Source organism: Typopeltis vanoorti, chromosome 17 (genome assembly GCF_054136105.1).
Source record: "Typopeltis vanoorti isolate ZY-2024b chromosome 17, IOZ_Tvanoo_1.0, whole genome shotgun sequence".
Classification (NCBI taxonomy): Eukaryota; Metazoa; Arthropoda; class Arachnida; order Uropygi; family Thelyphonidae; genus Typopeltis; species Typopeltis vanoorti.
In genome coordinates, this window is record NC_143565.1 from 114,416,385 (window position 1) to 114,443,287 (window position 26,903).

The following is a 26,903-nucleotide window of genomic DNA, read 5'->3' on the forward strand; positions in this document are numbered from 1 at the left end:
CACATGACATCATTAATGATAGTGATAATCTCTCTTCAACATATTTAAATGAATTCCTTAATTGAAAAAAAAAAACATTGAAAGGCGTTGTTTTTCTGCTAAACTGCTTAAAAAGAAAATAGTTCGTATTTTGACAGTTTTCTTAATTTAAAGTGGAATTCCTTGAGTTCACTATTTTTTTTTTTTTTAATTTGAAGAGTTGATATAGGTCAGATAGATTTGATGCACCAGCATTCTAAGACTATTCTCTTAATTTACGGAAAATGCCGTTCTTTGCAAAATTTCCTTTCATAATTAATGTTAAGGTCTTTCTGATGATATTTACACATGGATACTTATATGGTTTAGACGTGAAAAATATAGAATTTTATGCAAAATCTCCGATATATATTATCCAGTGAAATATGGGATGATCATGATCGTTATGCGTATCCAAAAATATGCCTGGTACACGTGTTCCCTTAAAATAATTGAATATTATTGAATCTCCATAAACATGATTTAGCCTCTCAATTAATGTTTATTCCAATTAGTTTTGGAATCGTTTTCACCTTCATGCGAAATTTGTATGCGTGTGTACTCGTATGCGTGTGATCATTGGACTTGGAGCACCGCAAGCCATATATGAGAGAATGATAGCTTCATTATGTAACTATGTTGTGATGATACTTTTACTAAGATAGTCCAGAAAAAAACTCTCTTCCAAACATAAAAAAGATCTGATTTTAAAATGGTAGATTTAGATATGACGTCATGTTTCAGTAAAATCTGCACATGAAGTTATCCTTCTATGAAATATACAAGTAAGTGGGTTTTTTTCAGTGCTTGATCTCCTTCCTTTGGGTATGGAAGTACAACATGTGGGAAGAGGAAGAAGAATATCACAAACAGAAGGAGTGAATCCCCACTTTCTAGATCAGTTACGTGACATGTGGGAATGAAAGTTAAAAATTATTTTAACAGCAGTTAGTGCAATAGTTATTAGACCAGTTGCAGAACACACGTCGAAAATGATATCCCCCCCTCAAAAAAAAAAAAAAGCACTGATGAGACATGGAAGTCGAATAAACCTTACGAAGAGTTATATGATTAAACTGGGCTATAAAAAATAAACAATGAAAAGGTAATGCAATATAAAATTAATAAAGATAGATAAATAGCAATAGAAAAAATCAAATGGAACAAAGATGTAAAGAAATGTAACACAATCATAGAGATTATGTGTTCGGAAACTAAAAGATAAAAGAGTTCAAAACCAAGACTTAAGAAGAGCACAATTGAAGTAAAATCCATGCCAAAGTATATCGCAAGAAATAATATTTATGAAGAATTATATCCAATCCTGTTATAATGTGCAAAAAAAGAAGAAATGGAAAAACACCCTGGATCATTATCCAAATAACATATCAACAGATTAAAGTTTATGAAGAACAAATCTGGCATTTGTGTTATTAATTCACTATAATCAAAAAATGAATTATTCAAATGCAGAAATCTGATAATATTCATCTCTCAACAGGTTATACGTCTTTTTCTATGACCATTTTAGGACTATTTCATGCGTTTTATGTATTAAATTCCATTCTGGTTTCGTCACAATGCCTTGCAGCCAATCAGAATTTTCTAATATCCCAAGTGATATAATTTACTTTACTAGGAAATATTGCCAGTTTAAATAAATAATATTTAAATAGTTTATACAAAAAGTTTTTAATTAATATATAATTATAAATTTATCTCAAATAAGTAATAAATAAAAATGAAAATTAATTGATATTTATTTATTCTTAAACACCATAAATTATTTACAATACTTTTTATTAATTATCTACTATTTTGTTTGCCATGTTCGCTCTCTATAGTATTACTTTGTACAGTATTATTATCACAACGAGTATTTTTATTATAACAGTATAATTATCATAATTTTGTCTTGTTCCAACTGAAAAAGTCTTCCTCGAAGTTGAAACTCATTTTTAGGGTGCAGTGTTTATGAAATTGTTATTTTGTTATATGTTGCAATTAGAAAATTACAATATTAATAAAATATATGTTGCAATTACAATATTAATAAAATATTTTATATTTCCCTTAGTCTCTTGCTATGTGCTACGAATAATGTGCAAGCACTGTTGTGTTAGGTGCGTCAGTAGTTTCTAGTAGACTTAGCATGTAACCTATGTATTGCCAAATGGCTCGCGTTTTTAGAAAATAGCGTATCGGCTTTCCTTCCTAAAGCTTGGCCTCTGTTGTAGTGCTCAGATGTAAGTAGGCTAAATATTAAGTGCATGAAGTAGAAATTTCCTGAATTAATTGCGAAACTTAGTTTCTAGTGTGTTTTGCTATATGATTGTATTAGTTCTATAATAGCTTCAAAACTTTATCCTCTGTAATAGAAGCAGTAGAATGTATGTAAATATCGGATTGCTCTAGCGGTTAAAAAACAAAACTAAACTACCCAGGTAAATAACTGCTTAATTCCCTTCACTTAAATGTCTCTAATATATTATATAATGGGTAGATATGCAATAGAAATCGCACCACATCCTGTTGTAGCGTGCTTGATATAACAGAATAATGCACTGAACTGTAGTTCCACATTTCCCCAATAAAATCACCAGTAGTTTCACACCTAGATTTAGCATTAGATCAAAACGCAATAATTTGCTTCCTTTTGTGCATGTCACTTTCAATATTACAGCAGCTAATTTATTTCTGTGCCAGTTTTTATTAGAGTCCATTCAAATGGTTCGATGAATGAGCTCGTTTTGTAGCATTTATCTCTTTATGATATTTTTTTAATTTATTTTTAAATATTATATTATCATTTGATCACTATTTGACCAAAGTAATTAACGATATCACAAGATTGAAGCACATTTATTTTTACTAGAATTTGTAATCTGGAATTTAGATTACAAAATAAAGAATAGAAGGTGATAAATTCTGTTTGTACCTTTAAATAATTGTTTTTCTGAGAGCAAGTGATCATAGTGAGTCATTGTAAAAAATGAGGGTTGAGGAAAATGAAGTAGCTATTTTAACATATTTGTAATTTAAATATTATAATTTCAGTGCATTAACATTAAAATAATTTAATATAATAAATTTATATGTCCGTGCGGTTAGTCTAGAGGCTGTGCGCTTCGAAACCATATGCCTGGGGAAGGAGTGTCCTAGGTTCGATTTCCATCGGTGACGTGAGGAGCTTAAGGATATACCATAGCCAAGTTAGCTGTCCTTGGGCGTGGATAGCAGGGTTTTATCAACCAGTTTATCCTGTGGTTTTTCATCCCGCAAAGCAGACAAACGGACTTGAGAACTCAACACTAAATTCAATATTAAACAGAACTCAATATTAAAATATAATAAATTTCATAATTAAAAATATAAAACGTAATTAAAATCATTTAATTATGATAAAGAAAAGGAGAATAGTTTATAGTACAACTAAAAATATTTATTTTATTTTCAAACACCAAAAATAATTAACAATATATTTTTTTAATATTCACCGATGAGGTTATTGTAGTGTGGATAATGGTTGCCCATCCACTTTACTGTCGTTAAAATGATATTTTGTTGAAAACTTAAACCTTCGGAAGTTGAATATCTGCATTGAAATCTCTTCTCTGAAAAAAAAAAATGCTCATTTTAACAGAAGAAATTAAAGTCAGTCATTGCAAAATGTATGTATATGTATATAAAAATATATAAAAATATAAATTTTAATAAAAGATGTGACTGTTGATGATATTTGGTGATAATAGAAGATTTTGTGATTGGTATTATCTACGATAACATAAGATATGCAGTATTTTTTAATAACAAAAGTATTGTGATCATTAGTGGTATTTTGTGATAACAAAGATATTGCGATCAGTAATGGTATATGTGATATTTGTATCTTCAACTTACATACACATATTACTGGATTAGAAATTAAAAACCACTGAATTGGAAACCTTTATGTAGATTTACGCAAACGTCTCTTACGCACTGTGTACTTGGTCACGTGCGTCACCACGTGTTCTAGGCAACTATTTAAGAATGCTGCTGGCCAGTAATCGTCAATAGTGTTGATCACAATGGAAGAAACAAAGGGATCTTTCGGAGGATAAAAGGCTTATTGTGTCCACGATTTTGAAAATAGACGAACTGACTGGTTTCTCCAAAGGTGAGATATTCTGTCTGTTTAATCAGTGGAAAAATAACCTACGTTGTTTGTCTAAGAGGCGTAACTGTTGTACTAAAACAATCTGTCAGGAACGAGATCTCCGCGTCTTTGCAAGGCTTGTACGGACAAACAGAACTTCCTGTGTGTAATAGTTGACCGAACCATTTAATGAAAGCTGTTCCCGACCCGCATGTTACCGAACTATGCACAGTGAATTAAAGAGGATCGGTATTGGCAGTCGCATGCTTATATGGTAACCACTGATTTGTGTGAAGAACCGGAAAGTTCGTCTACAGTGGTGTCAGGAATATCGTGACTGGACACTGGAGAACTGGAAAAAAGTCATGCGTTCCGACGAGTCATGGTACACCTTGTTCTGTACTGACGGTAGACAGAGAATTTATCGGGAGTATTACACAACTCAGGATTCTGGAGATGGTGTCATGGTATGGGGTATGTTCCGTTGGCACGGAATGGGTCCCCTGATATTGTGGGAAGGTCGGGTGTCCGCTAAGGAATATCTGAGCATTGTTGCTAATCATGCTCATCCTGCAATGTTGTTTTTATGTTAGAAAAATAGATCCGGGAGCAAAGTGGTTTTCCTTCAAGTCTGAGCCAGTTAAAGGACTGGCTGGTGAAAGTTGTAAACGTAGATGCAATCCAGCATCTTGTGGAATCTATTCCAAACCGCATATTTGCTGTAATTCGGGCTGAAGTAGATCCAATATAAGTTTCTAATTCAGTATATGTGGTTCAGCCAAATACAAAACGCTGGCGGTATCCAACAAATGTTTACGATTATGAAGAACCTTTATCGCGATGAAATTTAGTAAAGTGCTGAAAGAAAGCCGAATAATAGTATTAAGCATCTTGTCGAATATTATTCAGAAAAAGAATAAATACCTTCACATCTTTTGTTTGGCTCTTTCCGGAGTTTGTTCAATCGCGGAGACGAGTGCAAACACCACTAATCGATTTTCGGTTCCTCTTATTTGGATCAGGCCTGTGATTCTGATTTAGAGCAATCTTGATCAAAACTGTAACTTTTCGCTTTTCAACATTCCCAAACTACTCAACAGCCGCTTCTATTTACGCTATAACAACGCATCTGTCATCACAGATTATAAGTATTGATGCTTTAGCAATATTGATGCTACTACTAATTTTCCTTAACCCTCGCGCAAATGCAACAGCGTTGCATTTATTTGTGTTTCTATTTCATGTTTTCATTATAATCAAAATAAGGAATAGAAGTAAATAAATATAAAGATTATGCATCGGACTTTAAGATCAATATATAAATGACTTAAGACTAGCGCTGCGTTTTAAATGGTCATTACTTCAACAGGAATGAATTATTTACTCAGTCTTGAAATATCGTTAATTATTTTTAGCTGATCCATTTAATTCACCTTCTAGATCACCCATTTCACTCTTCAATATTTTTAAGAATAACGCACCGTATATACTAATCATGTATATAAAGGCTCGAATCATCAGAGAAGCGATTTCGATTTGGTGTACAATCCAAGTATAATTTGGTAACAGGAAGACGACACTTTGCAGTGGCATGGAAAAATAAGAGAATAGCTGGTGATAAAATATGTTATCCGAAAGGTAGTTACTATGCAATAATTATGATTATTGCATAGTAACATAGTAAATAATAAATAGGATATGTTTTCGTCTCAGAAGATGCAGAAGAAGCAAGAAATACTACCGTATAATAACAACCGCTACTGCATTCGAAGAAGAAGAAGAAGAATATGAGCTCACATTTCAAACATCGAAAGCCTGGACAGTATGGCCTTCACGAATTTGCATACATAACTTTTTTAGACACTAAAAATGGATGGTTCCTAGTTGTTTATCAAGATAGCATAGACAAAGGAATTAAATGGCTTCAGTTTTCAACTAAAGTTAAATAACACAACGATGGAAATATCTATACTATTACAACTATTATATATCCCATGATTAATGAAGCTGTCCTGGTTGTCCGAGTGGTTAGCGTATCCCTCTCCGGCCAATTGGTTCGAATCCTGCCATGGGCATGGATGTTGGTGATGTCTACCAATTCTGTATGGCGAAGAAGTTACAATCCTACCACTTCTAGTAGAAGTTTCACTCCTAAAACCCTATGAGGCCCGGGAGTGACCATATGGTGTCGGATGGTAATGTAATTAAAAAAAAATGAAGAATGCATTAATAGCAAAAAATGCAAATAACGTTTAGATAATAGGTGCTACTATGATGTAGTTAAAGCATTAAACTGACCATAAGAAAACAAATGATCCTGAAACGATATAATTTGTCCGGTGATGAGTCGAGACATTCACAGATCAGTACTAGTGACGCTTTTTTTATAACAGTGAATTCGTTTGTCATCTTTCGTCATGTACAGATGAGAAAGTTAATGTATAAGAAACCATATTGTGAGCCCATGAACAGATGGGATGTCAAGGTAAAGCACAACTGATGGTGTCAGTTATCTCCTCTCTAATATTTCCTTGTGGAAGAAGTTCAAAAGTCTTCTTTGGCTTCAGAAGGATATGCTGCAATGGTATTTAGATATAACTGTCGTGAAACTCTACTAGGTTTCAGGGAATTTTTCTTGTTATCTTCAGATACAACCAAAACATTTTTTTCTTACGAATTTTAGTTCTGAGAAAATAAATTCATAAGCTGTTATAGAACAAATAGATGCTACTCGTAAAATAGTAATCGTTTATTAGTTGCCACCTCAACTGGAGTAAATGAAAACCACCAAGACTTTTTTTTCATCATTAAAGTTTTTATAACTTCAAAGCTTTTGTTTTCTATTGATGTGACTTCAAGGCAAAAGATCTCTACACAATTAAATGAGATAGCTATAATGCTTTGTCACGAAAGAAGCTACAAGATCAGACTTTTAACAAATCAGTTTTGATGTGTCTTTTGATGAAGATTCGACGTTTTATGAAAAGAAAAGTTACAGTGGAAAAGCAGTATCCTGAAAAGTATCTTTCAAAACGACTTGTAGTCAAAAAGAAGAAAATGAAAGAAGAGAGAAAGTTCCTGTATTTAAACAACAGCAAGCTGGAACTGATCGCTATGTTTCAATTTACTTCTACGAATTATGCAAATAATTTGAATTCTCTTATTTTTGTTATTCAATGCTTTTATGTTTCGCACCATGAAACTATTTTGCAGTAATTGATGAAGCAATGCCAATGAAAATTAACTCTGACTTGGGCATGAAAAATAAACAAAAATGGAATGGAAAAAAATCCAGTCATTCTTTCCATTTATGCTACTATGAAATTGTTATTTTCTTAACAGACTATTGCTTACCAGGACCATCTATGTGTTGCAACCTTTCTCAAACAAAAAATGAACGTTATTTGCAAATTTTTTAGTTTCCGTTTTGCATAATCAATTCTCCACTGCCAATTATTTTTGCGGCATGGCTAAAATATGACATAAGCATGTTGATTTGTTTGTTATCATTTGCTGTTATAATTTTATTTTTTCAATTTGCTCAACCAGACAGAGCAAAGCTGTTTTGTATGTTTTTAACCTTTTGGCTAAAATAATTGCTATGATTCTTTTTCTTTGAACTTCTGTGCTTGATGTTCTGCGTTCCCGGATGCTGCTGCTGCAACATCTTCTTCGCCCCCTCTTCCTTCACGTCAATCGACTTGAACACTGATTTGTAAGTATAAATATACCGTTTGTCAATGTGCTTAGTCATTAAATATTAGTTATTGTTAGACGAGATCTAACTGTTTGTGTTAAGCTGTTAAAAGACCCTGAAATATTTTCTTTTAAGTGTACTTCAACTTCGTTTAATATTTTTTATCAAAAGAAATTAGGCTTTCTTTTTTCCTTCTGACCAAGCTATATTGAACAAACATTTTAATATTTTGTTACCAACAGTTAACATTGCCAATATGTGATTATTATTACAACTGTCATTAACTTTCTTTCATATGCTTATTAGAACATGCTTATTAATTTTTCTTTTAGGTGTATTTATATAAAATTTAGAAGAATAACGAAATTAGAAAATATTTAAAATATTTATAAAAATTCTGAAATTATTTTAAAATACTTAAAATTTATTATTCATTTGAATTAAAAAATAAACTAAGTTTTTTAATTAAAAGTGAAATAAATTACTGATTTTAGTATAAACACGCCATCAAAATACCAAAAGCTGAAACAGTTTAATTAAATGCATGTTGATAGCACTAGAAACAAATAGAATAAATAAACCTATAATAGCAGTATTAGGGAAAAAACATTAAAATATTTATAAAACTGCTTAACCAGTTCACTAATTTAGTAAAATCAAACCATGACATTTTTCTAGAAACGATTTTTAAAGAAGTTTTGAACATTGCTCGCTGTAAATTAGACTAGATCTAGTAAAATAGATGTATGTAGAACTAAATTAAGGCCTATTGATGGAATAATTAAACTTTTCTTTCATATATGGAGGGTATTTGGACTGACCTGTTGGATACTGTTTAACTGTCGAAGTTAAAAGAATACCTTAGGATATGAGGCTCTCTTAATGATATATTTATGAGAGAAGTAGTTTAAAGAGTAAAAACTAAAATTGAGACATTAGTCTACGAGGATAAAAATAAAGATTTAAAATGTGCATTCCTATCAGAACGTTATTATCTTTGAAATTAAACATTACCACCTAGACATATTTCTATCCTTATACGGATCTCTTAAAATGGATGATAAAATTATTTATTATCTGCAATATACTAAATAATAAATATTATTTCCAATGAAATTACTTTTGATAAAATTAAAATAGTAATAATTGTTTATTAACTATTATATATCACTTAATTTACTAAAATGTTTCGATAACTTCTTAAATTTCTGATTTGTCTAGAATTCAGTAATACACCATTTTAATTTTTGCATAAAAGATTTTGAATTTCTATTTTTAATTTTCGTGTATTCAATCGACCGTGAGATGCGGCGATTGATTCATTCAATCCAATACTCTTGGAGGGTAACCGATGGCAATGCTGTAGCCAATGAAGTTCTAACTGAGGCTCGGCTTTTGCTGTTACCCTCCTGCCATGATCAGAGCATTAACATTAATTGCTCAATAACACCTTATCCCTACAATGTCCTCTACAGATAACGGGGAAGATAAAAAGCATTCTTGCTTCGCCCCTTTAAGCCAGTCCTTATATAAGGACTATAAGTGTATATGTATGTGTGGGGTTCTCGGGGTCGAACGAGTAATATATAATATATACCCTTGGAGGGTAATGGATGGCAATGCTGTAGCCAATGAAGTCCTAACTGAGGCTCGGCTATTAAGGGAAATAATTAAAACGAAAATTATTTATTAAACATGTATATAATTCATAAAATGGAAATTGTAATATAATATATATATATATATATATATATATATATATATATATATATATATATATATATATATATATATATATATATATATATATATATATATATATATATATATATATATATGACTGATAAAATGGACATAATAAAAATCATTTTTAAATACAATATTTCAGTTCATAATAGTCAATGACTACCATTAGTAATAACTGAATAAAAATGAATATCAAATTCCATATATTATATACATACGATTGATAAGGGAAATAATTAAAACGAAAATTATTTGTTAAACATGTATATAATACATAAAATGGAAATTGTAATATATATGATTGATATATGATTGATGAAATAATTAAAACGAAAATTATTTATTAAGCATGTATATAATACATAAAATGGAAATTGTAATATATATATATATATATCATTTTTAAATACAATATTTCAGTTCATAATAGTCAATGACTACCATTAGTAATAACTGAATAAAAATGAATATCAAATTTCATATTTATTACTAATAACCGATTCAACTAATGAATGTCAGAATTGCAACATAAGTTTCATTGCTATGAAAAAAAATCTATGACTAATTAGTGAAGAATAAAAATGATTATTTTTCTGATAGAAACAATAAAACCCATAAATAAAATAATAGGACACTAGAAAAGCATAATGTTTAATCGTGACTAGTGCTTTAAATGTATTTATTAATGAGTGCACTTCATGAAAATTATGGTTTTTCATGGTTACTTAGAGTTAAGTTTTGGAGTTAGTCTTTCTCACAAACAATTCAGTAATAATCGGTGTAAACTGATCCTATTAAGGCCTGTATTATTCATTCTGAAAAAAAAAAAAACGTTAATTGGATAGCTTAGTAAGACATAATTGGATCCTTTAATTCTCGCTAGATCTCTAATTCTCAGGAAAAGATAGTGTAACTCTATTATTTTCCTGATGAGTGGTATTTAAATTACACTGTGAAGTGGGCTAATTAAAGCACGTGCTAATGACAGGACTGAGGGAAAGAGAGAGAGAGACAGAGAGAGAGCTTGTGGATAATAAAAAATTAAATTTTCTCTTAGTCATATGTTCTCTATTAAATAGACGCTATTTTTATGGCAATTTAATAACATAGACTACACGGCTTCAAAGTCGTCAATTATAAGTAATATATTTAATTTTTTGTTAAGAAGTTTATAGATCCTCCACAATACAAAAAATATATATATGATGTGTATATATATATATGTTACTTGCAATGTCCTGAATAATGTACTCTTTTTAATATTTTTTTGTTCTAATACGAGAGGTGCAATGCCTATAGCAAATAAATGCCGTTGTGGGCTGGAGTTGAGAGCAAAGTAATGTGTTCCTATTCTTCTTTAAGAGCTGAGGGTTATAGTCCTTGGGGAATGAAGACGGAATGAAAGATGACCCAAGAGTAGCAGGTTCCGTGATGAGTCGGTAGCTCAACTGTAAAAGGATGTTGGGCAGCTGTTGCTCTTGTTCCTGTAGGCTTAACAAAAATATGGGGAAGGGGGAGCATAATGGATGCTAGTTCTGCTGAACAGCTTACATGGAATGATCCGTAGAAGAGACACAATGCGGAATCTGACCATCAATCTATGAGTCAATAGCTGAAGAGAGTCTTATTGATAAGTCCAAGAATTCTTAATGAGGTGTTAGGTTCAATACTACAAAAAATTCCAACACCGGGAAGATTTGATATTTGCACAGAGTTAGGAATTGGAGAGAAGTAACGTTTCAGCGGAAAAATGATGCGACATTTTGGAAAACTGAAAATGCTACAAATGTGATGTAATTATGCTTGGAAAGATTAGGAGAAAGAATTAGTCTGATAAGACTGACTGTTGAATTGAGCATTATCAAAGATAAGTGGAGAAAAACTAAGTTCTTTTTTTTTTGAAGAAAACAAGAAAATGTGTTTTGGAAGCATTGAAGTTGATTGGGTTGTTGTCACCTCATTACTGGATGGCGCAGACAATTTGGGGTATTTATCGAGATGATCTTGAAGTTCGAGATGTTTGAGCATTGCAAAGTTTCGCGTATGAGTAGGATGAGTGGATAGTACTGTCGTCAGGAAATCTGTAAATAAAGTTTGAGGTCATTTATAGTAGGTCGTTTATATATAACGTATAAGAAAGAAGATAGGTGAGTGAAATAATAATGCCCTGGGGAACACCTGCATTAAAAAAACTTGAAGAGAGAACGCCTTCCACCATTACACTCACTGATCTACTTAAGAAAACTGGCAATCCAATTATAAAAGGTGGAAGAAGGCCTACGACGGAAATTTTCTGAGAACTCCTTGATGCCAAACCTTATCAAATGCCCTGAAAATGTCAAGTGAGAAAGCAAAAACGTTTCCATAGTACGTGTAAAGAGGTGGACGATGTGGGTCAGGAGATTTGGTGTGGATTGGCGAAATCAATACTGATGATCATTGATTAGTTGTAGTTTAGTTTTCAAAGAATTTACCTGTTGACGACTTTTTACATTCCTTTCGTCAACACTGAGGTGAGAACAATAGGTAGACAGTTGGATGGTAGATACTTATCATCTTTTTTTAAACATGGTTTACTTCCATGCTCTAATGTGGATGCCAGCTGAGTATAATCTAGTGTATAAACCATAAAGAACAGGTCTTGGTTCAGAAGTACATATCATTAGCACAACTGATGGGATTCCATTAGAACCAAAAGCCTTTTTGGTATCCAGGTTGTTCAAGATACTTCTACCTTTCTGTCAGGAGTCACAGTAGGAATGCAATGCTCCAAGTAAAAAAGGAGATAATCTGTCTTCCTCATCTATGTAGGAGCTGGATGAAAGAATGATGCTAGTGGTTCAGACTTATCTTTAGGTAATGTTGCAATACTATCGTTTGAGTGAGAAGAGATGGAACACCACAGATGGACACACCCACTGCTTTAGGGACCAGAAGGCATGACGTCCATCGACATAGGTGACTACTTTTCTTCATTTAGCGTTGTCAAAATCAGACTTAGCTTTTGTAATGGTGGTTTTCCAGAATTGAGAGCCCGAGTGTGGGCTGTGAATGAAGCTAGAGTTGTCTCAAACCACTTTCGATAAACTGTTTTCTTTTCTTGTACTGTACTGACACAATTTTGGAAAATCGTTTAGGAAAAGAATTTCGAACACTGTCAGGAATAAAAATCTCTATTCCAACATGGATAATTTCTATAACGAGATCACAACACGCACATTACTTAGCGAACCAAAAGAGTAGTCTGACTATCGAAAGAAGGAGGTGTAAAAGTCACCTAAGTCCTCCCACTTGGCATTGTTATGATGCTAAGTGGGAGGCTGTGAATGGTGAATGGCTGAGGGAAAGACTTTCGACAACAGATGAATCTTGGATGAGATTGTGATCCGAATTAACAAGAGGGGACAGTCGTTTAAACAGTGTACGTGGAAGAATATCTGATTAAGAAAAGTCAAAGTGTTGGATGAGTGGAGACTTGTCCATGGTCCGGAGATTCGTGAATTTTATATTACTTATAATTATAACAAATATATTTGCTTGGTCAGTAGAATTCGATAAAGGGAGCCAGTTAAAACTGCGGACGTTAAAGTCACCAATGAAATCAACCTTCATGGATCAGAAGTCCAAAAAGTCGGAATGATTTTCAGAAATAGGGGAACATTACAGACATAATGAAGCAGAAAGTCAAAATACCTAATCTTAAATCTTCCGATTTAAGATTAGGTATTCTCTGACAAGGAATATATGATCGCGAAAAAATACTTCCGATAAAAATTAATGTCACGGTTTCTCATTTATAGTGTCACAGCCTACCGGACTACATTGGAAATATTAATTTCTTAACCCCCCCCGTTCTCCATACCTGCTAGCAATTAGTCTTGTTGGAACTACTTCCACCTTGAGTAAACGTTCTTTTTCTCACTTTGCGCATTTTGAATCTTTGCACAGATAAATTTTTCAAATTTCGATACCCATGACTATTCCACATATCCTTCTTGGCTATCTAAAGAACAAAGAGCGAATTTCATTTCAGCCCTAGTTTTCACGTTTCGTTTGGCTCTCAGTTCGTGGCCACACCACTCGTAATAATTTCAAAATGAGGATATCAGGATTGTAGAGAAGTTGACATTTCAAATAGCATATTTAATGCAAAATATTTCATCTCGTATCCAAAACCTTATGCGTGGGATTCTTGAATTTTCAATGCTTTAGGGCCTTTGTTTCTAGGATTAGTTTTTTGTCGGTTTTACTTCATATAAACGCATATAGTTCATTGTGTTGGAAAGAAATTATTTTATTAGCCATACTGTTGCATATTATCCCCACAATGTTCTTTTTTGAAAATCTTTGAATAAAAGGAACTCGAAATAAAGGAAATTTGTAAATAGCAACTGAGGTAAAACATTTAGGATTATATCTTAGTAGAGAGAGAGAGAGAGAGAGAGAGATTTAGTTTTCCTTTAATAGTTATCTTGCAAAAATAAAATGGTATTCCGGCCCAAGTTCCTCTACAAATGCCATCCTTGTAGTGGAACGAATCACACAGGTAGTTTGGACAATTAAATGGGCTGTTGTTTTATTTTGACAGAGCTTTGGGTTCAATAATTTAAATTTAAAGTTTTAAATTTAAATTATAAACGTTTTTATATAAAAAACTCAAAATTATAAAAGTTATTTATAATTTGGAATTTTTAAATTTTGAGGTAATTTAATTTAAATGCAATAATCTACTATATTTAGCCAAAAGGCTATTTTACCGACGACATAAGTTAAGTTAAAGGGAGATGGTAAATCCCGTTTTATTTTATAGCGGGGTACGAAACTCGGATCGAAATCCATCGAATCCATAGAGTTTCATGCCGAAAAAACTATCGGCGAGCCCAAGCGTAAGTGATCACTTGGGTAGTACAACACCAGGGCAACTCCAAGCAAAGGTGGAGCAAGCTCCGTCACTAACACCTTAATATTCTCTCATAATGTAAAACCCAGCTCCTAAGAGATGTATAAATACTGTTTTACATTATGAGAAGAGGTCATCACTACCCAGACCGGTTTCGACCTTTTTTGAGGTCTCATCAGTGAGTAGGTAGAATGGGAGTTCATGTCTTTCATCGTCGGCCTTTGGAGTATAAAGGTTGCTAAGAGTCAGCAGATAGTAATAGGGGAAGTTAAAGAAAGGTAGAATAGGATAGTAGGAGGTAAAAAGAGGCCTCAGTCAACCTGTTTAACTGTTAAATGTGTTAAACCAGAGGTTGTGGCTAAAAGGTCTGTAAAACATCATCTCCTTACACCTGTTCTAAAAAAAAAACTTAAAATTTACCCGAAAAACATAACTTTAGATTACATTAATCCAGGTGTCTGGAGACATCTCGTAACCCATAAAAAAAGAAAAATGTTTGATAAATTTGGATCTTAGATTATTCTTAAACTATGCCTTACAACTGAAAAAAAAAACTGCGATAGCGGGATCCGTATTGAGGTGGACTTTATCAACCAGCGAACCAAGTTGGGGGAAGAACCCGGCCCGAGTGATGCAGCCCACAAGGAGCTGCACCGCCTCGACGTAAGCCTTCGCAGCCCGGGTTCTCAGGTCTACCCCCTCCTTAGTGGACTAGAGAACCAATAAGTTGTACAATAGAATTAAGTATTTAGTTGATCCTGAAAGGAGGACAAGTTTTTAGTTTGCCCTTAACTCTTTTTTTGTTGTATGCTTCTGTAAGATTTGAGAAGCTACTGTTTTTTCCCGGCCATTTATTATTTGGTGAAGAGCTTTATACAGCTTGCTTTCCGTTTCTTCGTTTAGTTCCGGGATTCCTTTTAGCTGTGCTGGGTTTAGTTCACTTAATCTTTCTATATAGAGGTCTCCCCATTCGAAACTTATGGTCTCAGGACCTGTGAGGAGGAACATAGGTGCACCTATTTTGTCTATTGCCCTTTGAAGGATCACCTCTGAGATTAAGCGCATTAGAACCCTTTGGGCGTCCACGGCGGGGATGGATTCTTCCTCCGATTCCTCGGCTGGGGTAATATTGCCTTTTCTTGATTCCTCAGTCTCTTCTTGGTTTTCTATTCTGATCTCCCTTTCTTCCTCTTCCTCGGAGTCAGATACTTCTTCTGGGAATCTGTTATCTGGTTTTGTTCTCTTCGTTTCTCCTTCTTCAGGGCTGATTGGGCTTTTTTCTGTGTTGTTGCTGGCTTCCATTTCTTCTACTTCTGTGCTTTCATTTGTGGTCTCTTCCGTCTCGATGTGAGTTTTCCTGGCGTTACGTTTCTTTATTTCCCATTCTGAGTTTTTCGTGGTGGCGGCTTGATTTAATGTTGTTACTGTCACGATAGCTGGGGGTTGGATGACTGGAGAGTCTTCCGGCTCCGTTGTTTTAGGCTCCTCTGCTGTTTTCCTATAGCTGGAATGTCGTCTTGTTTTGTGGTTTCAGGTTTATTTACTGGAGTGGTTGCTGGGGTTGACGATATAGCACCTCCTATTCCTTCTGCTTGTGTCCTGTTGGGACAAACGTCTACCTTGTGGGTTGTATTTCCACATTTCAGGCAAGGTGCCTCACACTGACCTAGGGTATGTCCTGCCGCCATGCTGTTCCTGCATTTGTTCTTGGGGCAGTCTGCGCCTAGGTGTTCGAGTGATCCGCACCGAAAACATTGCTTTCTTACACCAGGGTAGTTGACTACTACCCTGGCAGAGCCTAGAAATACAAACTTGGGGACCTCAGCCTTCATCTCCACAAGGAAGGTCACCTCGCTAGTCTTCCAGTCGGGGTAGTCGGCATCGTTGGTGATTTTGACGTCCCGTACGTCTCCCCATTTTGAGAAAACCTTTTTTATTATCTCACTCCCTTCCTCGAGATATTCTACAGGGAACCTTTCTATTTGTAGTGTCTTCAGTAGACTTTGCATTCTACACCTGCCATTAACTTATTCCTGGTTTCTATATCTTTCACAACTACCTGATATCTACCTGCGCCATAAGGGGTAAAACCAAATATCTTTTGTGCCCCTACTATGTCGGCGAGAACTCTCGCTAACGTCCTCTTCGGTACGTTGACGCCTGCCTCTATACCGAGGGTCTTCACTCGCGGCAGAAATGAAGTCATTTGGAAGAGAGAAAAATATCTCACTAAAGTGGATAGACCTTTAAAACCAGGGCCAAGCGTTCTCCGTTTGCAGAAATCTCCTGCTACACTAGGTAGAGGCGGAAGACTACAAGCAGGCACCAGGCAAAAAGAAAAGGACAAAAATAACTAAAAAAAAAAAAAGGTCTCACCAAGGCTGGAAGCTTCTGGCAGCAGGACTGGAAAATGCAGCTCTTTCAGGTTCGCTGAATCGGGCACTCCTCACAAACTGGATCATGAACAGGTACTGCAATCTTGATTAGCACTGGAACTCATCAGTAGGTAGACCTGGAATATCACGGTTTGACAATTGACATTTATGTCTTTAGGGGCGAAGCAAGATGCTTTTCATATTCCCCGCTATCTGTTGTGGTTACAGTGAGGGTAAAATTTACGAGCAGTTTGCTCGCCCTGAATGGGCATGGAGATTATGCATCGCTAAAGGAAGCTAATATAGCTTTTGGTCTTCTATGTTTTAATATGTCCGTTGCCTCGCATGCTGCAGCTTGCTGAACCAAATCGTTGGGGGTGTGTGGACGTCTTTAGGAAAAACTTGGTTGCTAAGGATCGTAGAAAAGAGAAAATATAGGGAATATTTGTGTCTCTGTGGAGTTCATTGTTTCTAGCATACCACGGGGCGTTCAGAATCATTCTCAAGCACTTGTTCTGCACTCGCTGTATTTTGATAATGTTAGCATTAGAGGTGCGGCTCTAATGCTAACATTATCAAAATGCCGGAGAGGCATAGGTGATTATAGGACGCATCGTCATCTGGTATAGCTGCAATTTGATTCTGTTGCTGAGCTTGCTATTTCTATTAATTAGCGGATAGATCTAAGCTATGGCTTTAGATGCCTTTGTGCACGCAGACGTGGTGTGCTGATTGAAAGATAGCTTTTTGTCGAGAATTACACCCAGGTAATTTGTTTCTGACTGCCAGGGAATTTTAGTATTGAATAGCAACACATCTCCTACAGGAGACATTGGCCTTTTTGAGAAAAGAACGGCTGAGCTTTTCTGGCGGTTGTCTTCCAATCTCCACTTGGAGAACCAACCCTCCAGCTTTAGAATGTTTTCTTGAAGCTTTCTGGTAATGAAATGGGGTCTGAGAGATCTGGTTTGTATTGCCGTATCATCCGCATACGGGGCCAAAATGGAAGTCATCGGATCGTGCGGGATGTCTGACATGTATATAGAGAACAGCAATGGAGCCAGTAGAGATCCCTGCAGTACTCCAGCAAAGATGTAGCGCTGGGAGGATGTAGAACCGTTGATTTTTGCTTGCATTGATCTATTCTGAAGATATGAATGGATTAAATGAACCATTTTTAGTGAAGTACCGGCTGAGATAAGTTTTTGCAGGAGTCCAAAATGCCAGATTTTGTCAAATGCTTTTGGAGTTCCTGTTTTCTAGGAAAACAGCTCCTGTGCACTGGCGCCAGTTGTAGCTGGTGGTGATGTATTCGATAATTCTGTGGATTTGCTGGGTAGTACTATGGTGTTGCCTAAAACCAAACTGTTCTTTAGGGAGGATGTTTAGGTCATTTACTGAGGTATGGAGTCGTGAGAGGATGACCTTCTCTGCAACATTACCCAGATTGGACATGAGACTGATTGGACGATAATTTTGCGGTAGGTGTGGGTCTTTGCCTGGCTTATGTATAGGAATTACGTCAGCCAGTTTCCAGATGGAAGTAAAATAGTGAAATCTTAAAATTGCATTTATTATACTGGTCAGGTGCACTACTGCTTTGGGGCAGAAGTTTAATCACCAGATTAGTAATGCCGTCTGGCCCAGGAGCTTTTTTGTTCTTTAATTTTTTAATAATGTCATATATCTCAGCAGGTGATGTTGGTGCAATATGGTGAGTGCTGGTGATAGGAAGTTTGAGTGGGTGTCTGACCTTGCTGTGAATCTTATATATGTGGTCAAAGTCAAGGTTTCCATACGAAGGCCTGCATTGCTCCTCTAAATTGTATGCTATAACTTCAGCTTTGTCTAAATCTTTGTGCGCAAGGCCCTGGTCAGAGAATATTGGGGGAAGGGATCTGTCTTTGTTTTTGATGTTTTGCAGGTCCCCGGATGGAGTGATCAGTAGGTGAAATGGAGGATAACTTTTCATCCCATACTTGGTGTCTATGAGCTTCGAGTGCATCTCTTACTGTCCCATTTAATCTATTGAGATTTGTTTTACCTTGTGGTGATCAAGGTTTTGAGCAATTATAGTTCTTATAACGACTGGCTTAAAGGGGCCAAGCAAGAATGCTTTTCATCTTCCCCGTTATCTGTAGAGGACAGTGTAGGGATAAGTTGTTATTGAGCAATTAAATCTCTGATCATGGCAGGAGGGTAACAGCAACAGCCGAGCCTCAGTTAGAACTTCATTAGCTACAGCATTGCCATCCATTACCCTTCATGGATATTGGATTGAATGAATCAATCACCGCATCTCACGGTCGATTGATTCCACTCTACCGATCAAGGTTTTAAGTGAACCGAACTTACATATACCTCTACTATGGAATTGCTGAACTGGTGTACTCCTATATTGTTATTACTACTATATTAAGCCAAAAGGCTAGTTTACCGGCGACATGAGTTAAGTTAAAGGGAGATGGTAAATCCCGTTTTATTTTATAACGGAGTACGAAACTCTGATCGAAATCCATCGAATCGAATCCAGGTCTACCTACTCACTGATGAGACCTCAAAAAAAGGTTGAAACCGGTCTGGGTAGTGATGACCTCTTCTCATAATGTAAAACAGTATTTATACATCTCTTAGGAGCCGTGTTTTACATTATGAGAGAATATTAAGGTTAGTGACGCAGCTTGCTCCACCTTTGCTTGGAGTTGCCCTGGTGTTGTACTACCAAAGTGATCACTTACACTTGGGCTCGCCGATAGTTTTTTCGGCATGAAACTCTATGGATTCGATGGATTTCGATCCGAGTTTCGTATCCCGCTATAAAATAAAACGGGATTTACCATCTCTCTTTAACTTAGCAATAATCTACTGTTTTAAATTAAATTAATTTCCAAACTATAAAGGATATAAATTAATTAATGGTATTAAATTTTGATTTGTAAAAATAACAAATTTCTAATATTTCTATTTTAACACGTGAAAATCCTAAACTCAGATGAGCGATGTGTAATGCTTTAGATCGTGGCTAATTGCGTTAAAAATATTACAGTTTGATAAAGTTTGCACTGAAAATCAAGTTAGTTCAGGATCTGAATATAGTTTAATAATATCAACAATCATTAACTTACACTTGGTGCATTAGTTTCTTTCATTCATATTCTTTATATATCTCAGTACAACGTTATTCCTAAAAATGTATTAATTTATTAACACATTGCAAGAAAAAATAAAATGCTTATTTGAAAAATAAATGAAATATAATAGGAAGAAAGGGTTTGCAAGGAAATTATTCTTAAAAATGCCCTTATAAATGTTCAGAAATAAATCTTTACTCTGAGAGATCGGGATCAGGTTTTTACTGGTTAACAGACAAATATTCTATTGAATTTCTCGTTAAACTGTGATTTTTATAACTATTACAAGAAACGAAACAATTATTTCGGGTTAATATTTCGGTTGGAGTGAAAACAAATTAGTCATCTTATATTTCCATCTCCCAAAAAAAGACCTCAGAACTCCTCCTCCACTTACTTTTTTTAATCCTCAGCTCAACAGTCAGGAGCAAATATCTCTTTTCGCACTGAATATTACTCTTTCCTGGCATACTCATCATCTTCCAAAAAACTTGCCATCGTTTTCCAGCCAAGATGGTTCTTCTCTTCTGACCAGTTACGTACGATGTATAAATCTCAAATCCAGCCAACCCTAGAACTTGCTTTCATGTTTGGGGGAGAGGTGCACCTAAGACCTTCCTAAAAATTCTTGAAACCGGTTTATTAATGACTCTTCTCTTACAGACTCCTTTTTTTGCCACTTTTCCGTAGAAAATCAGTTTCTGCATGGTGTCTCTTCAACAGATATTTCTGTGGCCATTGTTCGGCAGAACTTGCATCCATTATGCTTCCTATTTCTGCCAGATCTACAGGAACTCGAGCAACAGCTGCTCAACCTCCATTTACAGTTGAACTGCATACTCACCGAACCTGCTACCGCCAGTCATCTTTCATTCCATCCACCTCCGTTGTGTGGAATAGTTTCCCATCATGAAGCATTTCCAAAGGACTACAACTTGCAGAAAATTAAGAAAAATATCAACAGATTACTCTACTCCTTACCCCTACCCACATTCGGTATTTATTTGCTCTAGGCCCAGCTGCCTCTGGTGTGTGGGAGTAATAAAAAATATTTCGAACTACAAAAGTAGATAAATGTTTTAAAATAACATTATTTTGTCATTATTTGATTTTTTTTTAAATTTAAAATAAACATGGTTGACGGAGAGAAAACAGCCCACTCTCTCAATCTAAGATCAAACTAATTTAATATTGGCTAAGAAAGATCTAGAATATTTCTTGCGTCACAGACAAAGAGAAATGAGAGACAACATGGAATTAATAATGAGTGGGGACGAAGAAAGAAAATTCTGTTCAAGAAGGGTGAGTAAAAGAAAATGCGAAGAAAAATAAAAGTAGATTTCGTAAAGTGAACGGGGCACAACTCGAAGAAGAAACCGTCTTTGAAAGAGAGTGCCTGAGGCGTCTTCAGTAAGATAGAAAAGAATGTCTTTCGGAAGGAGTATAATATTGAACTAACTTCAAGAAAGCTAATGGAAGAGTAGTTCGTCTTAGCTGTTAGAAATTGTAGCTTCATATGCATTTACTTTGTAAGAAAAGGCATATTTTCCTTCATGACTCCATTAGATTAATGATTTCGCAAACTAGAAAGAATGTTTGTTAAATGAAATATCTCAAGTCGAGTTCTAAATTCGTTCTAAAGATAATGTCTGACAGTGTGGGTGGATGAGTCCTATCGCTGCTTATCTTCCCGTTAAAATCCCACGAATAGTATCCGAGTGATTCCCATAGCAATTGTTAGGTGCATTTGTCGCCATGACAACAGATCTCACCAACGTTTAGCACGCTGGGATTCTTTTGTGACGTCGCATTTTATCCAACACGATAACAACACTCATTATGTTTCTTTTCTGTCGCAGGAAAACAAGCTTGGAGACATCTGTTTTTCACTCAGATACGTACCGACTGCTGGAAAATTGACGGTAGTTATTTTAGAAGCTAAGAATCTCAAAAAGATGGACGTTGGTGGACTGTCAGGTAAGATTTCATTTAAGTCATAAAAAGAAAGAAGAATAAATACAGGTATCAGAACTCAAATTGCAGGGTTCTAAAATTGCTGGTTTGATTAATAGTATTTCAGTAATTCTTCCTTAAATTATATGAAAATCTTATGATATATAATTAATTTTTAAACATTTCAGCAAAAATTTATTTTTGCTGAAATATTTAAAAAAATAAATACATGGAAAATTATTATAATTTTCCATGTTTTGTTTTGTAAATCACTTTTACTTTACTTGTCCAACCAGTTCTGCCCGTTTTATATTTCTGTTTGCCACGTACTCAATTTTGACGTAAAGTGATGCAGCCAAAAGAATAAAACTGCAGAAAAAATATTGGCAAGTCTTACATTTTATTATTACGTGGCACCTCCAGAGAGCCCAAAGACTCATCGAGGGAGGACACCTACTCTACATCTCTGTCCTCCACTACTCAATTCAGCAACTACACCAACGCCATCTACCGCCCTCCACCGACACTATTTCCACAGACAATCACAAACATCCCTGCCCATGGCGGGATTCGAACCCGCAGCCTTTTGGGTGGAGAGCGGATACGCTAACCCTCAGCCAACCATTTCCTGCTGGATTCTGAAGGAAAATACTTTTAAAAAAAGTGAACGAACTTTAATACGAATCTTTTTACCATTTGTTACTGCGTAGTAATATAGTTTTGTTGTTGTTAGGGGCAGATCATGCGTTATCTGCCTGCCCAATTCACCAATCCGCGGGTGATATTCATTCCGAGGTCTGCTCGTTCCTTAGGAACCACATCTCTTATGGCGTAGCGATTTTAAGACGAAATTGGCTTTGTAATAATCGCTGACACCCTACATTGTGCTAAGCATGACGTGACCCGCTTTCAGAAGGCCGATGAATTACCAAAGTGACTCATCGGCTCTTGCTCTTCGAATTGTAGGAACATAGTTCATTTGAAAAGTGTGGGATTAATGACTGGCTGTTAAGCCGTACTTTCGAATTATGGACAGTAAAACACGAACCTATGGATTCCATGACACCAAAAACATCAGTGACTTCATGCCCCTCTCTTTAAAGCGAAATTACAATACACAGATTCGCTCACCCCATTTCTAAATGCGACTCGAGTTTTAAAAATGTGCAATGTTATGGTTTGCAAAGTTTGAAAGAATATAAAATATTTTAAAACTCTTTCTATTGTTATGGTTGTGCAATTCATGATTACGTTAATAGGTATATGAATATTAACATTATCAGAGACTGGAATCTTACCGGATATTATTATAAATACCTTGATGTTCGGTAGAAAAGTTACTTTTAAAGGCGTAGAAAGATAAACCATCGAAATACGAAGTAGACTTGATTGCAACGACACTTAAACTTCGGTCCAAACATGAACCACGATGCGCTGGAAGACTCGTTCATCTAAGATATCCAAAGGCGATTCTCCAGATTAAACTAACAATCACAACGGAATAGACAAATTCAGACTTACGGATCTCGTAACGAATTTGAACAGCTGTGTCCGGCATTTTTAATAATTATATAATTATATATATATATATATGTGTGTGTGTGTGTGTGTGTGTGTGTGTGTGTGTGTGTGTGTGTGTGTGTGTGTGTGTGTGTGTGTGTGTGTGTGTGTGTGTGTGTGTGTGTGTGTGTGTGTGTGTGTGTGTGTGTGTGTGTGTTAAAGATACCACGCTATTTTTAAACCTGGTTTTACTCCATTTCCCAAGTAAGCAAACAGACAAGTCAGTCAAGTTTGCGCCTGCACGTAATGCAAGTCTAGCTGACCCTGTAGGTAGTGCAAGACCAAGGCAACTCATGGTAAAAGTAGAATAAGCTCTGATCACTAATCTTAATATTTACCCATAATGCAAAGCACATCTCCTGGAGGAGATGTGCTTTGCATTATGGGTAAATATTGATAGTGAGAGAGGAGGAGAAAGATAGAGTGGATAGTAGTAGTAGATAGTTAAAAGAGGCCTCAGTCGATCTACTTGGCCTGACTTAAATGCCAGCACCAAGCAGATCTCCGATATTATCTCCCTCCATCCGTTCTTTTCAGCTTTCCTCGGTCAGTCACCTCTTCAGATGACTACCCGAGGAAAGTGGGGAAAAAGGAACTGGTAAATAACATTAAATACATATAACAATTTGTAAGACAGAACCAAAGAAATAAGAAACTAGATGAATTTCATAATTTCAAACTGAATGATCAGAAGAGCGGGGGAAGAGCCTGGCCTGGGTGATGCAGCCCACAAGGAGCTGCACCGCCTCGATGTAGGCCTTCGCAGCCCAGGTTCTCAGGATATCCCCTCCTGTGGAATAGACAAATACCTTTTCATAGCAAAAATTTTAATCTGAAAGGGAAAGAGAAAAAGAAAAAAAATTCTTTTTTTTTTCCCCGAATCTGGCAGCTCAATACGACGACTCTACTGACTTGTCCGCCTGTTAAGCAAGGCTTATATCTTCCTGCTTTCTGTTGTTGTGGATTTTGAGGATGTGATCTGCTAACTTTTCTCTGCGGGAGTACTTTAGCATTCCTAGCCCTCTGTACAATGCTGTACAATTCTATTCCATTTCGTAAAACCTTCGCATCCTCGGGGAAGTCTTTTAGTAGATGCAGTATCGGTGCATTGGCTTTTGCATAAGAGTACTTTGTGGGTTCTGCTATCACCTTTCCAGGTTCAGCTATGCCCGGACTCCCTGGTTTTGGTTTTTTCACATTCCCTTCTTCAGGGCTGCTTGGGCTTTTTTGTGCGGTTTCTTCGCTATGAATTTCCATTTCTACTGTTTCTTCTTCTGTTGTTTCTTCAACTACCGTGATAGGATCTTCCTGCTGGTGTTTCTGCGTATTTTCTGTGGCGGTGGTTTGGTCGTTGGCTGGCTCCTCATGCTTAGCGTCTTTCCTGGCTGCTTCTACCATTTTGTCTGTCGGTTTCTCTGTTACTCCATTTTGCGATGTGGCGGTGTGATTCTTTGTTGCTACCCTTTCATGTGCAGCCTTCAGGGCTGGGAAGTCGTTCTGTTCCATGCCACTGCTATTGTTTTCCGTTGTTGCAGTGTTGGCTGTAATAGTACCTCCCACTCTTTCTGCATGGTTTCTACTTGGACAGGTGTCCACTTTATGGTCTGTGTCTTCTTCGAGATATTCTATCGGGATACGATCTCTTCTTACACTTTTGGAAAGACTTCCTACCACAAAAGGATGAAAAACGTTCCCCTGGCACTCGACTCCTTTCAGTAATTTTCTCTATTTGCAGCGTTTGTGCAGACAACTTGAAACCTTCCCCTCCCGTAAGGGGTAAAACCAGAAATATTGTCTGCCCCGACGCAGTCAATTATAGTCTGCGCGAACGTCCTCTTCTGAATATCAGTATCTATTTCGAACTCGAGGGTTCTCACCCTCGGTAAAGACGAAGACATTACTTAAGGAAAGAAGAAAAAAGGTTTTTCAAGGATAGTCTATTCCTATAAAATAGCGGAATGCCGTATATAGGCCAAAAGAACCCACAAAAAAGGAAAAAACAAAGGGATCTTACCAAGGCAGCAGGACTGGAATAGAAGCTCTCTCTCGGAATCTGGTAACTGGCAACTGGAATCCAAAGCAATGGCACCTTCGTTGTAACAGGACTGGAATAGGAGCTCTCTCTCGGGTTCTGGTAACTGAGGTCTCATCAGTGGGAGCCAGGCTAGAAATATCAAGATTTTAACATTAACTAATCTGGGGCTCGATTGTTGATTGAGGCGGAGGCCCAGAGATTAGTGAAAGTTAGAGTGAAGGTAAGGTAAGGTAAGGTAAAGATAAAGATTGAGACAGGTGATCAGAAATTTTAGGTAAGTAGGTAAGGTGAGGTAAAGGTAAAAGACTAGTCTTAATCATCATGAGCACTCCTTACGATGAACTAGACTTTAAGCAGCTACTTGCAATTTTCCGACATGTAGGAAACCTCCTACATACAAAATGGCCAGGTAAAGTAGAGATCCATCAAATCGCGGAAGTCGAATCTGAGGACTATCAACCTTCAGAACCTCTCCCCACCACATCTCAGGATGAAACAAGAGACAACAACCCAGCCACAGATACTCAGACTCCGGAAGAACCAGACGACTACCAAACGGTGAGCAGAAAAAAAGCGACGAAAAGAGACACCACCCGAAGAACTGAAACACCAGCCAATGGACACAGTGTCACAGATCAAAGAACGAGTCCCGCCGGTAATCTTACGAGACAAAAAACAATGGTCGAGAATTTCGGAGGCCATGAGAAACTCCGAGATTAAATTCAAAACAGCCAAAAACTCCGACGAAGGAGTCTGTATCCAGCCCGAAGGGACATCAGACTACCGTCGGCTAACAAAGTTGATGGACGAGCTAAAAACCCCATACCACACTTTCGAACTGAAAAGCGAAAAGAACCTAAAAGTTGTCATTAGAGGACTGGTAGAAGAAATCACGTCCGAAGAAATAGCCATCGACCTTAGATCTCAAGGACTGGAGCCCATAAAAATATCAAGAATGTACCGGGCAGACAAACGTCCCATGCCGCTGGTTCTCGTGGAAATTAATAAGGAACAAAGAAGGATTTAGGATCTCAAAACAGTTTGCAATCTCAGGATTAAAACAGAACCACTCAGAAAGAAAGCAACAGCAGGACAATGCCATCGCTGCCAGAGATATGGGCATGCACAGAAACTGTGCAGAGCAGAGTACAAATGTGTGAAGTGTGGGGACAGTCACCCTACTCACACATGCTCCAAACCACGCACAACTCCAGCCACATGTGCAAACTGCGGCGGCCCACACCCAGCCAACTATAGAGGCTGCACTCTCCACCCAGATAACCTGGCAAGCAACAGAAAATCAGGCACTCCATCAGCTGAAAAACATGTAACACCCCTTGAAGAAGATAT

At 36.3% G+C, this 26,903-nt stretch overlaps 1 protein-coding gene across 4 annotated transcripts in view; it reads left to right on the top strand.

The window, feature by feature from the left end:
- The window catches only part of LOC150097813 (synaptotagmin 1-like), a 153,763-nt gene that overhangs the window by 87,028 nt on the left and 39,832 nt on the right, over window positions 1–26,903 (top strand). For 2 of the 4 annotated variants that reach the window (XM_090406867.1, XM_090406868.1), the window contains exon 7: window positions 21,865–21,982. In XM_090406867.1, coding sequence (XP_090262993.1) covers window positions 21,865–21,982 — 118 coding nt within the window. The remainder of the gene's footprint in view (window positions 1–21,864; window positions 21,983–26,903) is intronic. The other 2 variants (XM_090406869.1, XM_090406871.1) reach the window with 1 other exon arrangement.